This window comes from Lepisosteus platostomus, chromosome 6 (genome assembly GCF_059453375.1).
Source record: "Lepisosteus platostomus isolate fLepPlt1 chromosome 6, fLepPlt1.hap1, whole genome shotgun sequence".
NCBI classification, from domain to species: Eukaryota; Metazoa; Chordata; class Actinopteri; order Semionotiformes; family Lepisosteidae; genus Lepisosteus; species Lepisosteus platostomus.
The window spans coordinates 52,352,880-52,370,127 of NC_142616.1; the positions used below are offsets into that span (position 1 = coordinate 52,352,880).

The following is a 17,248-nucleotide window of genomic DNA, read 5'->3' on the forward strand; positions in this document are numbered from 1 at the left end:
GTGCTTAAGGGGTTGAAAGTTAACACCTTTGTGTGCTGTACAGCCTCACGGTTACTGTGAAACAAAGACTGCTTTGTGGAGACTTTCTTGAAATGTTTTCTTAACATGTTCCAAGTAGTTTAGGCAGGCAACTAAAGTAAACAAGATGTTGCCATGATAAAAACACTTGTAAAAACATAGCAGAGTACACTCAGTAACTCATTTTTAAAAAAAAATATTACTGAGCACTCAAAAATTTAATTCCTTTCAGTTTTATAAACAAGTGTTGATGCAATCTCAAAAACTAATAAATTGCAAGAATTTCTGCGTGACATTCGTACAGCTGAAGAATTAAAAAATATATTGAAAGAACACAGCTCACTAGTCAAAGTGTAGAGCACATTTTTACATGGAATTCAAACGATCTAGTCTTTTCTGCTAAGCATTTACGCAAGAATTACTTTTTAAGTGTATGGAATAAGAAAAATGCAAATTGATCATTTGCTTTTTTAATTTAGAAGTGTTTCCATGAACTTGAATTTCGACCATAAAAGCACATCTAAAACCAGTGCCATTTTCCACAATCTGTTTATATGTTCATTGTGAAGAAAATTTCAGAAGACTGTATAGTATATCAAGTGCATCACCATAAACCTTGATGATATTATCTCTTGCACTTGAAGTGAATATATACTGTACACCTACAGAATGATCAACTTAACAGTAAAATAACAGTAGTCCAACTAGTTTCTTGACAATTTTGTCTCCCTAAAAAAGAAGTTTAATTTTCACATCATTTATATTTGTGTTAATCAGTGCTGATAGGGAATTCCAGTTGACCTGGTGTAATAATTCTTGAGCTCTTCAACTGTTTACTGTCACCATGTTTACTTAGAATTACACAGTACATAAGTGAGTATTATTACTTTGATTATTTTTTCTCTGAGGACTTGTAAAAAAGGTAAAATGCATGTCTAAAAGACAGAGATAAATTATATGGACATGGTACCATGGCCAAAAAAGGTTAGATTTGCAGCAAATTCAACATTTACTTTCAAACAAAAAAAGACACATTTGAATTTGCATGACTGCTGGTGGAAAGCAAGCAGTTAAAACACCAGAGCTGTGTGTCATTTTTCAGTAAAACAAGTAACAAGGACAAACATGCAGAGATCCTAGAGTGTCAGTTGGCACTGATAAACATCCTCCTGTTGTTTGTTTGGGAAAGACAGACAGAATCGCTATGGGTACAGTATTTATCACAGGAATAAAGGGGCCCTGTGGTGTACCTCAGTCTGAGAGCAAAACAGCAGTGGCACCACAGCTGAGGAGAAAAAATGTGTTGTGCTCTTTCGGTTTACCAACAACAGTAATTACAGGCTTTACTGTGAACATCAGCTGCCTATAAACAATTTCTTTTACAGTTCCATCGTAAGGTAGATAGGTGGTTAAGAGCCGAAATCTTAAAGGACATAGCCAATACATTCCGATATTTTAGAACATAGTGATGTTACTTACTTCAGGAATGACTGAAAGTCTTCAAATACCGCTTCACAACCTGGCCATTTGCACACCCCATGGCCATACAGAGGGTGACTGTGGTGATGGGGCTCTTCGAGTAAGGAGCTGAAGGTCAGATGAAAGGACAAATTAGTGTACTGTATACATCACAGTGTCTCATAAGCTAACACGCACAGAATAACTGATTTTTTATTCAATTATTAAAATAATAAACATCATTGTAGTACAGAAAGAGCCCTCTGTGAAGCTGATGAAATCCTTATATATACTATGCAAAGTGGACCGTTGGTCAGAATACATCTTCAAAAGGAACATTCATATTGACACTGGATTTACATATGTCACATAGTAAATGTGTTAATGCACTAATTAACCCTTATTTCTGAAAGGGCATTTTAGGTAAACAGAGGTAGGATTTGAGTAAACTAAAGTTTCAGTAATAATGTGGGATTATGTACCGTTTACTGCTTTAATCTGACCTCTGAGAATGTGAGATGATATGATCAATATCATTATGTGCTTTTCAACAACAGTACTTCCACTGGGGCTTAAAGACTTTACAAAAACTTGGCATGATCATGTATACAAAGGGTTAAACCTTCAACAGGATTCCAATCAATACGTAATTATTTAGCTGCACTGATCCAAGTCATGAGACACTTTGATCCAGACCAGGTGGTGCTTAGGGAAATGTTGTCACTTTTTTGCACCGACTGATGAACCATATCCCAGAAATCTACCTTCTGGGACTCAGCTCAGAACAACTGATGACTATAAACAGGGTATCTTTCAGGAATCCACCTGGGAAACATTTACTTAAGGCAACAATTAATGGTACTTCTACAGTTTTTATTACTGTAGCGTTTCTATGTTCTTGGGAAAATTTGCAAAAGAACGTCTTTTATTGGTCTTAAAGAGTTGTTTTCTGCTTAATTCTATTAACCGTCACGATACTAAACCTGACTCGAAGAACTGACCATTTCACTAGGTATCTAAAAAATGTATTGGATTCCATAGAGTCAAAGCTCCAGGTTTAAGACTGACATGAGAGGCAATTATCTCTCATAACATTTGAGCTGAAAGTCAAAATTTGACAGCTCCTGTCTTTATTGTCTCAGAGAAACTTTTGAGGCACAAGCAAATAGATATAATACTGCAGTTCTGTCCCCTAAATGGTATTGAGAGCATTGTCCACCCTTTTGACAACAAATTATCCAACACAGCAATGCACCGATTTTGTTTTGCATGCATGTTTTTATTCTAAAGTGCAAACTCTAGATATCACTTTCATATATTCTAGATATTCACTTTATGTTTTCACACTGGACACAACAGTTTTAAAATGCAGAGAGACCTCTTTCTACAATTTGCTCAACATTGAATTTGACTCCTACTGTCCAAAGTTTCTGCATGTTTAATTTCTCATGAAATGGGAACATCTATGAGTTTGTTCTCCGTGGTGGTAAGCAGGTATAATTCTATAAATATAATCCATGTATCCACTTTTAAAGATACCATTTTGCTTGGAGTGTTGCCAAAGCACCTCCCCTCTAGAAGTATGCCAGTCCTGTGACATTGGGGTGCTCACTCGGCAGAAACTACTATATAAATACATACAAGTAACAGTTAATTAAACTAGAAAAAAAAACAGAAGAGAGAAAACACAAAATTTCAGTTGTTGAGCCTTCTTTTGGTGAAGAAGGCTCTTTTCACTTGTTATGTCCCAGTGTGGTCCGTGCGTGTTTTTTTTTGTGCTTTGTTCCACACGTCCTGTCTTTGGTTGTTCTCCCTCCCCATTGGTTCATTAATTCATCCATTTTGATGTAATACGTCATTCATCAATCAGCTTCTCGACCAATCAGAACTCAGCTTCTTCAGTATTTAACTTGGAGGTTATCAGAATGAAGGGGCCTTTTCGCTCGACTTCGGTTCTGCTCTCTCTCTCTCTTCGTTTTCATTCGTTTCGCTTCGTGTGTGTGTTCCCGTACAGCTTCGGCTTTGTTGGTTTGTGTTCGCCTCCTTGTACTTTTATTTGTTTGTATTTTCCTTTATTTCTCCATTACCTTGCCCAAATGTGTTATATCAACCTCTGTCCTCTTTTGTACCCTATTCCTTGTGTCTACTCTTATTTGTATTCGTAGTTCTCTTGTGTATGTGTGTGAACTTTCGTGTTAAGGGTTAGTTAAAGTTGTCGGGTACATTCTGCACACGTAGTTGATCTCTGTATTAGTAACACTAGTTTAGGACGGGCGAGTGCCTTTTGTCTTGTATGGTTTTGGGTAGTTAGTGAAGGTTAGCCAGGGCGTTAGAAGACACAGAAGACCGAGTGTTTCGGGTTTTGTTTTGTAGTTAGGTCAGCTTCCCCTCACTTTATTAGCCAGATCCATTTTGTTTATTTTCTTTTCTTTGGCACGCTCAAGTTCCTTTTCCCTGTGTGTTATTGTGTCCTGTTTGCGCATCAGTCACTTATTCACTATAAAATAAAGCACCTTTTGCACCAAACTTGTTGTCACGCTTTTTAAGTCCCTCATCAGAAACCCACCTGCATCCAAATCCATCCTAAATGTTACACCCCTTTACACCCAGACACCTGGGGTTGTAACACACTTGAAGAAGACCCAACAGCCAAAATGTAGCATTTTCTCCTGTGTATTTTTTAGTATGGAATGAACCTTTACTTGTTCCTTTGAGCCCAAGCGTACGCTGACACAGCTCTCTAAATGAACATATACTGTATAAACGGATGTATACAAACACGGGCAGTTAGAAGTACTGTATGGGGACACCTGCACATTTTACAAACATATAACTAAGGAAGAAATCAACACAGGATGTTTTACTTGTTATACACTACTACAAATGTCAGATATTACATCTGCCTACACTTAAGGTGTTCTGTCACACAACACCAGTAGTAAAATACTATACTAATTCTATAGTGATGGCAATGAGTCGTGGCAGTTATTGTTGGTATTAGGTCCTGGGTTTGATTTTGGATTGGTGTGCTTTCTGTGTGAAGTCGGCATGGACAATATTCTCCCATGTTCATGTGAGTTTACAACAAGTGCTCTAGTTTCTTCCTACTTTTCAAAGATATTCTGCCTAGGTCAATTTGTATCTCTAAATTGTTCCTGTTTATATGACTGCATTGGACTCAAGCCCCTTCCTCTTGAGTCCTCTACCCGGTGTGTGTCATATACATGAAGTTTTAAGTCAGGCTGACAGACTTTGGACTGCCATGATCCTTATGAGGAATATGCAGGTTTCTGATAATGGATTGATGGCTGCTTTCTACACTTGCCCATCCAGTCTTAATCACATCCCGGAGCTTAACTGTGCTTTTTGCAGTCTTCTTTGTCTCTCTACAGTAAAGCTTATTGTATAGTATTTCAGGGGGGAGTGACTAGGCATCAATTTCCAAACCTGTCTTTTTTTTTTCCCCAGATATAAGCAAGTTAGGTTTTGTCTGGCTGTGAGTTAGGGTCATTATCATGCTGAAAAACAAAACCTTCACTCAAAGAGTCACCTTCCTAATGGACTGTCATGATACTGAATGATTAGATTGTATCTTTTGACTGTTTGTATACTGGCAATACAACCTCACGCCTCCATGTCTGCGCTGCAACTATCCCAATCAGAGTGGCAGCTTTGCGTATATACAGTATAGAGAGAAATGAAGCAGCAACAAGTCTTGGTCATCTCAATAAAAGAACGAAGAGCAACAAAGAGTTAAACCCACCTTTCAAACAGCACTGACCGCTGCAGCTGCAGGCACACGTACAGTATCTGTGTGTGAATGGGACAGACTGCCATATGGACTCAGACACTGAACAAGCTGCACGACTCTCGGCTACATGTGCCTAGGGGACTGTCCTATATTGGTACCACCTGTGCTGTAGAAGCGCTGTGCTTCTGATAGCATTCAAACCCGTGATGGAGTCAAATGAAGATTCGGAATGTGCGTCCTTATGTAACACAATTTGTAGGGGATGGAGGGAAAAAATGAATTAAAACCCAATCCGTAACACTATCATAATAGATAATTATTTCACTGCAGTCACGCGTTTTATTATAGAATGTGTATTTTCTGTGTTGCTTAAGCTGATTGTTTAAAAGGGCGCTGTCCACCATTCATAATCCACCTCTTAATAGCCAGATGTGATATACAAACAGCACACATGCAAAAACTCTTGCATTAAAATGTCCTAATTTATTATGATGTGCCAATTCAGCTGGATATAGCTATGTATAGATTAAAATTCCATTTTAGAAATGTAGGCAAAGCTGTACCTAGAGTATTAATTTTCAAGGGTCATCACAGCCCTTTCTGTATAACAATTACTTGCTTAAAAGTTTAAATTTTTCGTAAAAAGTGATAATTGCATTGCAATTAGAAAGCAGTCAAGCATTCATGAATGTGGTTAACACTGTTTTTTTTTCAAAAGACAAATATTTTAAAAAATTCAATTATGAATTATGCATACACATTAAGACCTCTGTTTTGATAAAGCTAATAAATAGATGTGAAAGATTCATTCTAATGAGTTTTTAACAAGAAAATGTCCCAACTGGTGAAAAATGTACTGGTTTTTAATTTAAAGAGATTCCTTTTAATTCTTTCCAAATAGGCATGTTTCTTAATTCTGTATTAATAAGATATTGAATTGTTGAGTGTGTTGGGATTCATCATGCACAGAGCTCAAAAGGACTGAGAGCAGAAGTGCCCTTTTAAACTGCAAATGACTAAACAGTGGAAAATGACAAAATTTACACAAAATGATCTACATTAGTGTAACAGGAGAGCCGTGCAGTGCTAAGGACTTTTTTTCCCGTCATCGTCTTACTCCCACAAAAAATTAAAACATTTTTCACATAGTTCCATTTTATACGTTGTTCCACCAGGTCTGGCAGGTTCCTGTTACCATCACTCAGCCTGGGGGATGAGCGTTAATGATCTTGTTGCAACAAGTCTGGGAAAACCAAGTCATCTGTTACAATCATAAAGGAATACGTTTGAAAATCCAATGACGGTTCTGGCAAATTCGGCAATGGAACTTATCATTTGATATCCCTCAACAACAACTAATAATGCTTTATCTCTTTTTGAGGGTTCCGTGTACGTACACAAAAGCCCCGCTCATCAAATCAATTCATGGAAAGAAATTATTTCCCTTCATTTTTAAATAACAAATGCAGCATCTTTCAGCAGCCAACCATAAACTTGATTAAATCAGCCAAATAAAATCACAGAATGTAAGACAGTCGGTAGTGAATTCTAATGTTGCTAGATGCCCAACAATTGCATAGGGAATGGATCTTAACAAGCCGTGATTTGAGCTTTGGCATCCGCTTCACAAATCGCGCAATAATGTTCTTTAGCTCTGAATATTGATAAATATCTCCTCACACCACAACAGGGATATTGGTCTCAATTGGCACTCTCCACCAAACAGTGTTTTTCCTCCCCTACACTCAGGGGTTTACCCTGAATGATTTAATTATAATTTTCCTTGTATAAGACAAATTAAAGGGGAGAGTAGAAGTGTCGTGCCAAATCAGATTATTTATCTCTTTAACAGATTGCTGAGCTCTAAACCCCAGAGCTGCTGTTACTGATGGATGCTGGGTAGGATGTGACAAGTTCTTGTAGGGATGCTATTGTATACATTGTTAGTAGTACTGAAATGGGAATTAATGATATTGAGCTATTATTTTTAATTTAACAAGACACATATTAAAAACAGTAAACAGGATAATATTGAGCTGCTTATTCACTTTTGGGCCAACGTTTGTTTCAATAGGTACTTTTGTCTTTTCCTTCAAAACTGGCATGGATGATTCTATGGTTTTTAAGCATTCCCTTGAAATCGTTAGTATGTTCACCTGTTACAAGCTGAGGACGCGGTGCTTTGTTCCTAATGCGATTGAATTTCATCTTCTCCCTTAAGAAGGAAGAGAAAAATCTAAGAATGGTGCCTGTGGATGCACTTAAGGTTTTAGTTGCAGGCGTCGCTGTGCCTGACCAGATTTTATATGACACATGAAACTAACTACATGGTACTTAGCTTCACTGTAAATGAATATGAGACTGGAAGAAAACAAGTCCATCAGCAAAAGTGGATTGTTTCTGTTGCGTGACTAAAGCAGATCCATCAAAGGACTTTAAAAACCACATCAATTAAAAGTTCATTAATTTTAGTACTGTAGTGTGATTAGATGTTTTCTATTTATATTCAGCTGCCATTCCATTATCCAAAACCTGATTATTCAAATCCCTGGATTACACAAAGAACTTTCTCCTCTTCTTAAGTGGAATAAGCATATTAATTGCAACTTCTGTTTTTTTATAAATTTCCTTAAAATTTCTCAACTGGGAAAGGGGTGCGAATAGCCTAAACTTTATTTTTTCAAATACAGACTACAAATATGATTACATTTATTTTACAACAGTTTTCATTTTTAGTGATATTTTGGCTTAGAAAAATAATACAATGAATGGTCCACTCATCGATAAATGATGAATAGATTATCTTCAAAATGTAACCTTTTACTTTTGGTCACTAAATGTTTTTTGTAAATTATTTTTAAAATGAATAACTTAATTGAATAACAGATTTTTTTTCCTTAAGAAACACACCCTCAGTAGCTGAAGGTTTTACTGAAGTGAAGGTAATGTCATTGTAACAAACATTCAAATAACAGGCCTTGCTTAAATATCAGCTGCAGAGATTGCAAGAATCGTATTTCTAAATAGTTTATTTTATTACTGTGATGTGATGCTACAAAACTGAAGTTAAAATTATTTTAACAGACAAGGTCATTGCTCATGTTGTTGGATTTATTTTGGCATTTTATTTCAGTAATGTTTGTTAGTTTTTCTGCAAGTCTCAAATATTTTTGCCAGGCAGCACAAACAAAAAAAAATCAACACATTGATTTCAGAGAAAAGACTCTAACAAGCGTACCAATGGTTTGAATAACAGTTGCAGTAAGCGGAACAAATGATGCACACACTTCTATCAACAGTGTCTTTTACAGTCTGATCAGTTGTGTTGTGGAATATTGATTTCTGTTTCGTTCAGACTGGCTTTACTTCAGATCTTGAAGGCTAAAACTGCCCACTTTCATAAGTTCCCTGGACACACGCAATGCAAACTCAGTTCTCCAGTTAAAAGGTGTTTAATCTGAAAGCCAACAGTCAAGTTAACTCTATTTACTTTCAAATCTAAATTATCAAAGAAAATATGTAATTGTTGTTTTAGCTTCAGCATAGTTTTGAAAAAGCAGCAATGTTTTATCATTTTATCATTTGATTTGTTTTCAATATTGGAGAGAATGTATATCACGCTTTTCACCACAATACTGTTCATTCTTAACTTATGTAAACTAATACACTAAAGTACATAGGGGTGAAGTCTAGAAACACATGAAAAGACAGTGAATATCACACAAACTTAATAAATTGGCTTTGTGCCACTCATCCCAGTTACATTGTTAAGAAATTTCATGATTGATCTACTTTGAGTCACCTAAATCTGCCAGCTGCCTTTTTTTCTGATGTTTGGTCTGCACGCATTTAATTTTTAAAATTCTGATTTGTGAAATACTTTCAAAGATTCTGGATGTTGTTTATTAAAACCATGTGCAGAGATCAAATGGGCTCTGAAAAACCTGAAGTGGGAAAATAGGTTTTTCTTTACTTAGCTAAAGCATGTAAAACACTTTTTACATCGTTTTTCCTGCCTTTCTTTTTTCCCCAGGATTAATGTCACGAGATCACAAGACATATTTCCCATTACATAAATGCAAAGATCTTACTCTACAAACTGGTGAAGCACCACCTGCCTGAATTCTGACATAACCCTTTGCACAGCCACTACTGTTGACTTCATCTGGGATTACAGCATATCTCTAAATGCCTGCGATTTACAATGCTAAACTGCGCTATTGACATCTCCTTTAATTCCCTGCAGAAGGCAGAGAGCTGACAAGTCACCTGTAACGGCTCGCAGAATGTGGTGCAAAGAATGTACTGTATACCAATAGATTGACTACTTGCCCACAGATATATGCAGGTATGGTTCTCGGTGACATGTAAATAGTTATCAAGTCCATTTCTTACAGACCAACATTTCCTACAGATCATACTTTCCAGCAAATTAGCTCCTGATTACAATTCAGACAGTTTTGTGACACAGACATCCATTACATATTAATGTCATCCACCGCTGGGGATACATGTATGAAAACACCATCAAAGGTGTTAATACACCTGAGATCATAGCTTTGAAACAACTATTTTTTAACTAACAGATCCGTGAGATGTGAATACACATCACAGCATTCTCTAGTACACAAGACAAATTTTTCCTTTCTTTTTTATTCTCAGAAAAATAGTATCCTTAATAAATCAGGCCAATTCTGCAGTGACTTTCTTTGCTCCGGCAAGCCCATTTAAGAGGAAAGGGAATACGACATCTGTGAACCCTTCTTTACCTTTAGTGTTTGATGGTTTAAAGGGCTAAACGTGTTTTCATTTGCATTGTTTTCATAATGATACAAAGGTTTTGATCACTGAAAACACACGTCAGATGTTACACGGTGAGATCATTCTGCCTTAAGGCTTTTTGACATGAAGTTCAAAGATCTCTCCTTGAATCAAGAAAAACAAGAAATTAATTTCTTTCTTAAAGACACAGTTCTTTGCTGGCTGTTGAGTATTCTCTTTACAATGCTTATGTGAATACAGTGTACTGTGAGTGTATTATTTAACAAATTATGTATATGTCTTTATAACCATTAAATCCATTTCTTTAAATAACAATCAATAGATTGCACTGTGTTGTGATAGTTGCAGCTGCAGAGATCCACTACGTTTGCTACCTGTACTCATACATGATTAACATCAACGATTTGCACAACCAATATATTTACACAAGACTCAAAATGTTATTAATATTCATTTTCTCATGTCTTCTTCATGCAACATATAACTGTAGCAATGCATCAGTCATCAATTTTCAAGTTACTTTTTAAGCTCTTGACATCATGAGGTGACTGTCGTCAGTCTCACTTGGATTAAGTTAAAATGTGGGCACTGATAGGTGGTTCACTAACTCATTGTGTCTTTTTTTGTTTCTGCATAATGGAACAGAATGGGACAGGCTTCACATGTTGAGTACTACATGGAATGCATTATTGTGATTAAGGCAGTTTGCCCTGTACCTTTTGATGTAAATATATATCCGACAACACTTGTGTAATCTTGTCAGGTTAATAAAACTACTTTTTAGATTGAATTTGATCATATGTGTCTTTAGCATTGCACACCACTTGATTACTTGTATTCCAACATTTGCATGCTTCACAATAGAGTGCCTAGATGATATTTGAAGAGAGCCTTTTATATTCCACAGAGTTTGCCGTTATATGTGATTCAGTGCCAGCACTGCTGAGTTCTAAGCGCACATTTTCTAATGCACATTACAGGCACAGCCAATTACTGAACAAATACATCTAAACTACAGAATTCGACTGTTGTTGTTTTTAAGGTCACATACTACATAAATGTATGATTTCAAATTCTGAGCGCGTGCATTTTGACACCTTGGCCACCGCTGTCTTCACAAAGAAATCCCTGAACCGCTGTCAGACTCACTTTAAAAACCTAGCATTTTAATACACTTTAACTGGAATCATTAACTGGTTAGACAAGAAAGAGGCACATCATTACTTTCAAGAAGAAGAAGAAGCATCACCACATGTTTTGCTAAAAAAATTGGGACAAAAACAGCACAATTTGATAGCACAGACAAACAAAATAAGCAGCTTAATTGTGCACCTGTGTTTTTGAGTGTGTATTTGTCACAGAGGAGGTTATTATCTTATGTTTAAAACAAAACAATGTTTAATAGTATTCAGTGGAGGTCTTGAATTTCTGTACAGCCTTTGTACTGGAAAACCACAACATGTTTGCATGAAATTGAAACCTTTTATTATCAAGACAAAATCTAAAGCTACTGTCCTGCTTTGTTTTTTTGTTAAGTAGACAATTTCAATGATTTGAATTTTATTTAAACTGGAGCCAAAGTCACAGCTGCAGTTTCATAACGGCAACTGAAATAATAACTTTAAGACCCCCCTAATGAATTGTACAGTGATTCTATTTCCATTACTGCAATCCATTCTTAAAATTATTCCCAGGATCCCAGGTGCTTCATTTCCATTCTCAACTGAATATAGCTATGAAGAAAATCCACTGTCTTAATGAAAATAGTAAGGTACTTACAAAATATAAATTAATATTCATCAGTGGGCAAAGCCCTATGGGCACACGTCCATCAACTGTTTCTCTTCAAGGAATTACATTTTTTAATGGAAAGAAGTACACTTCTTTCTCGCTTTAGTGAAAGTCAACCGTAAAGATTTACTGTTGCCTGTATTATGGGTTCAAATGATGGTTCTTAAGGCCTGAGTTAAATCAAAACTTTGACCTATCTGCCAACTGCAAACTGCGAACTTCACTGCCTGATCTCTGTAGACTAGAAGAGAGGAACCTATTGCACATGCAAACCCACCCTCAAGTACTGGATTTAGAAATCTCACTGGACAGATTTAACACTGGCGTTTAGATTTTACTCAATGGGGAGCATGCAGAGACATTTCACGAGGGAGTACAAGGCTAAGTTAAAAGCTGAAAAAGATGACTAAGCTCTCTTGAATTTATATACATACTGTAGGTCTGGTATAGCCAGAAACATACCTCTCTCTTTTTGGAGTGTGACCCATAGGCTGCCCGTTGGTGGAAGCGTGTTGGTTGATGAGCGTGTTCTTAGGAGGAGCTGGGGAGGTGATGGCACTGGTGGACAAGTCCAGGCTGCCATGGCTGTTCACTGTGTTTTCATCTTTAACATGTGCGCCAGTCACTTCTTTCCAAAGCTGCTGCAGATCTGCTGGAATCATGCCTGAAACAAACAAATTGGATAATTAAATCAATTAACAGCTAATCCAACTCTCTTCGTCAGTTAATTAAATCAAAGGGTCTGTAAACAAAGCCAAGTATTAATTAGAAAATATTTTACTACAGGGTAATGCTCTCAGAACACTTACTGTTTTCACACTGTAATCTACAGCTTGTTTGTACATACAAATCCTTGCAATTCAAAAGCATTTCATGCCCATGATAAATAATTAACAAGCAGATAGGGCATGAAATGTGAATAATCATTATTATTTTTTAACAAGACATAACAGAGGAAACCAAAAGAAGTTTACAATTGCAAGCCTTTATTTTGCCCTCACATTCAAAATAAGACCTCAGGTTAAATACAAACGAGCACATTACTATTTAATGTGCAAAATACTTTCTTCTGTGTATCACCTACAACTGATACAAAAGACTTCAAATGAGAACATTACAGCCCCCTGCATCCCTGTAGATGATGCGTTGCTGAAAAGGAAAGTCTTCTCTCTATTTCTGTTAAAAAGATTTATTTGATTTTTAATATTTTGTTTTCATTACAGGAGATATTGGCATCCAGGGTAATATTTGTATTTCAGGAAAGATAATGCTATGTTTGCATACAGCATTTCTGAAGACCTGTACTATTGTTTGCATATAATGTACATGTGTATATGCCACCACACATGCAGTGACTGATAAACCCCCTCACAGTATGCAATCAACTAAGTAAAAAACAAAACATCAGACAGAAAGCTCATTCCATTTTAAATGCAAAAGGCCAGCAAGGATCACAAAAACCAAACAAAAGAACATAGAAATAACAATGTAGATAAAATAATATATCGTTTAACTTGCATTGCTCGTTCACATACATTATCAAACCAGGTATTTATAGGTACTCCCTGTATAGAGTTATGCAATTAATGCAACAATACTTGTTAAATATTACTATTTTCAAAAGGAGCAATTGAAAACGAAAGATTTTTCTCTGCACGCTTATCTTGGTTTTCTGAGGATTTTTTATCGTTCTTTACAGATATCCAAGTGTTCCTTTCAAGCACAAAACATAATACATCGTATAAAATGCTTAGTCTTAATTTATTCCTGTTGTTGCAAATAACTATGAAGTGAAGATCTCAATATGATCAGCAAAAATATTTTTAATTTGATAAGCTACTAAAGATTTTAATTATGCTCGTAATAGAGAACATTGGTCTAATGAGGCAAAGGGCTCAAGAGAGACGGAGTGGCTAAGAGCTGTGAAATGAGTCTGATAGGATTGCTGTACATTCAGAGTGGATCGTTTGCATATCAAAGAGCAGGAAATTACTGCAGGACAAATCAATAACCTTTCCACGTTCCAAGGAGCATCTCCTGCTTATTTTATTATGGCATTTTTTGCTTTTTTTTCTTTAACTAACCAATTCATATTTAGCCACTTACATACACTTAACAGCTGTTTAAATTAACATATAAATATTCTCCAATGGATATAATTTTTAATTTCAATCTTCATATTCAGCAAGTGCGAGGTGTCATTTTGATTATAGCCTCAGAGTGGAGAGAATCCTTAAATGAAAGTTTCCATTGTAGTTTGCACAAAGGAGAAGGTCACCATACAACTTAATGTCCTGTGCTACTGCATCTGAACGATCATTTTCCAACACCTTGCAAAGTGACAGTACGCAATGTATTTTTAGCCAGCATGCCTGACAGGACAGCCTGCACACTAACAATCAACTGACAGCCATGGTGACCCCACCATCACTGTTTTACTCAGATGAAGCAGTGGTGGATAGGCCTGTCTGTTAATGATGACAACTTTTTAGTCTCTTTCAAACAATGATAATTCTTTTTTTTCCCCTTTATTCTTTTATTTCTGGTAGGGGGAGGGGATTAGTAAATGAACAGCTAATGCTATCATACTGAAAAAAAAACCTTGCTGGAAACAGGAAGCCTTTCAGTTATTAAAGAAAAAAAACAGTTTCTATATTAAATATAATCAGCCTTTTCTTTTTCAAGTAATACCAGTTAAAATATTTGACTGAGAAAAAGGGTATTAGGTAAACAGACGATGACAATCTTTCAAATGGAATTCAGTGTTTTATATATTATATATCACTGTTTTTTGTAGTATTGTATTATCTTTCCATTTTCCATTTTTCAAAACAACTATTCTGCTCATTAAATGCTGAAAAAATGGACATGGCTTTAAAAAATGTATGTTGTTGGGACAATTGATTGATCACCGCCTGCAGAACTCAATTTTACAACCCCAGGTAGCACTGGCTCAAAGACAAACAGAGTTCTTCAACCTTTTTCTGTCCTTGTACCTCTGTACCCAGGTGACCATGTTCAAGCAAGCAGAAAGTTGATTTAAGGTTCATAATGACATCAGTTGTGGGCCATCATCCTTGGAATAAAAAATAGCCCAGTGTTGCTGCCTCTTTAAACTCTCAAGTTACTTTTCATAGAGCCCCAGTTCCACAGGGGATGATGACACCACTATTAGTTTATTGTTCCATCAGAATCAGACCTTTGGAGCACCTCTGTTTATGTTTCTGTAATCACTGGCATACTGATAGGCCCCCCTTAGGCTTAAAATATGTTCCTTCCTAATGCTGCAGGAACTATTATCCATAGCACACTGCTAACCAAATCAATCAATGACACCAGGGCTGTATTACCTACTAGTGTCCCTGATGTGTTGCTATACGGATTACACTTCATGCATCGCCACATTCTTTGCTTTCATATTACTAACAAATTTGTCTTGTCACTGTCCCATTGCCCTCTTTTGGACAACTTAACTGATGTTCTCCAGTAATGAAACCTTCCTACGTTAAAAAAAAACTCCAGGATGGGAAGCTTCAAAGCACATAAAGACAAGGCGGCCAATACAGTCCAGCACTGACTGAGCACCAGCAGCTGTCAAATCCAGACTTTCTGCCTGCTAAACCACCTACAAGATGTAAAGCACTTCCTGGCTGAAATAAACTTAAGATTTATTTGGAAAAATATATTATTATTTTTCTTATTTATGTTGAGGAATATTACATCCAAGGTATGTACAGTCAGGTATGATGAGTCTCTTCAGATACTAATAGAATAGTTTCCAAGATCTTTAACTGTAGAGTTAAAATGAGAAATTCACAAATAATAAAACAATTTTTTCAGTGTTTCAACAATCTACAGTATGTGGTTCCCTTCTTTTAGGTTTCATTGAACGCTGTTAGTGGTTACATCCTTAAACCCATGTTAAAGCCAGGACCCCAAAATGAGATATTCTTAACACTCTATGTGCACCTCACTCAAATATCAACACAGTTCTGATAAAGTAATAATAAATGGAAAATGTCTAGCATTTATTGCATTTAAAGACTGTTTATTTTGAAATGTTGCACAGCGTTAGGTGTCTGTTTATGGGGTCTATATTCATTGAAATTACACACAATACCTACTGAAATAACTGGAATCAAACACACTCTCAAACTCACTATGACACACATTTCAGTGTGACAAAACTACATTCAATACAGAACAATGACCTGAAGTAAGAAAAGGTTGTGATGAAAAAAAGTATTTTTCTATGTGCAGGAAATCACAAGATAGAAAGTTGTTTGTTTTGATGCTTTTAGAAATATTTCCAGGAACAAGCATGGGATTTATTAACTATGGCACAGATTTCATAAAGCCTGCACTTTATTCATGGTCTGGTTATTACAACTATATTTATTATGCTCTGATATACAGTATGTTAAACCCTAGAAACATATCTGAATTAAAGGTTGCATTAAATATGTGTAAATAAATTTGTAATTAATGTGTACCTGTGATATTGGGCTCTTCTTTTAAATCAATTTAATTTTTTCTGTTATTTTATGTCATTATGTATTAGTTGAGCATGGTATTATTCAGCACTGAGTCCCGAACACATATCACAAAAAAAACTTTTCAGAAATAAATATTTTGGATAACTAGCGAGAATAACTAGCTGCACAATCGTCACTTTCTGGTTCCCAGATAGCTTGAAAAACTGTCCTGCTTTAATAAACAAAAGATGATGATTATGATAATCTGCTTATGTTTATCAGGCCATCAATGACAACCACAAACTCGTCAGCCAGTTACAAAAACGGCATTAAAAAACATCAGACATGCTGCATGAAAGTGAAAGACCACAGGCGCTACTGCTTGAATGCAGTTTGCTGTACACAAGACAGAATGCGTTAGGAATCTAGGCGAGCAGGCGACGAGGCAGGAGGGAAGCAGTACTTGCCCTGAGTGAGAGGTTGCAGGGGCAGAGCTGGCTGGCCAGGCTGGATCGTGAGCAGACCTTGCCTCTGCAGGTTTAGGAGGTGCTGCTGCTGTAGCTGCTGTACCTGAAGCAGTTGTTGCTGGAAGGCCAGCTGTTGCGCTGCTGCCTGCTGCTGCATAAATAAAACATCTTTTAATCGCCCTTAATCCAGAAATATTTCCAGTCTTTATCACACACAGCCTACCAATCTCATGGAAAACAGTGACAAAACACACAACCAAATAAAACATGTAACATCCTTTAATTGGCCTTGTTACCTATTACAGAAAACAAAGGCTAAAGAATTCAAAAAAGGAAAACAAAACAACCTTCATCATGTTTTGGTAATTAGCAGTGACAAACAATGAAACAACACTGTAAATCATTTATAGAAACAGCCACGGGATTTTAATTACAGACATTCATAACTGAGCAAACAACATCTGACTCAATGCAAAAGTTTAACATCCAGTTCAGAGTTCAAATTG

At 36.3% G+C, this 17,248-nt stretch overlaps 1 protein-coding gene across 14 annotated transcripts in view; it reads right to left on the reverse strand.

Moving 5' to 3' along the window:
• Positions 1 to 17,248, reverse strand: part of foxp1b (forkhead box P1b) — a 194,046-nt gene that overhangs the window by 23,615 nt on the left and 153,183 nt on the right. For 12 of the 14 annotated variants that reach the window (XM_088636331.1, XM_088636326.1, XM_088636321.1 and 9 more), the window contains 3 exons: positions 16,743 to 16,893; positions 12,263 to 12,464; positions 1,498 to 1,605 (listed from right to left, as the gene is read on the reverse strand). In XM_088636331.1, coding sequence (XP_088492457.1) covers positions 1,498 to 1,605; positions 12,263 to 12,464; positions 16,743 to 16,893 — 461 coding nt within the window. The remainder of the gene's footprint in view (positions 1 to 1,497; positions 1,606 to 12,262; positions 12,465 to 16,742; positions 16,894 to 17,248) is intronic. The other 2 variants (XM_088636329.1, XM_088636327.1) reach the window with 1 other exon arrangement.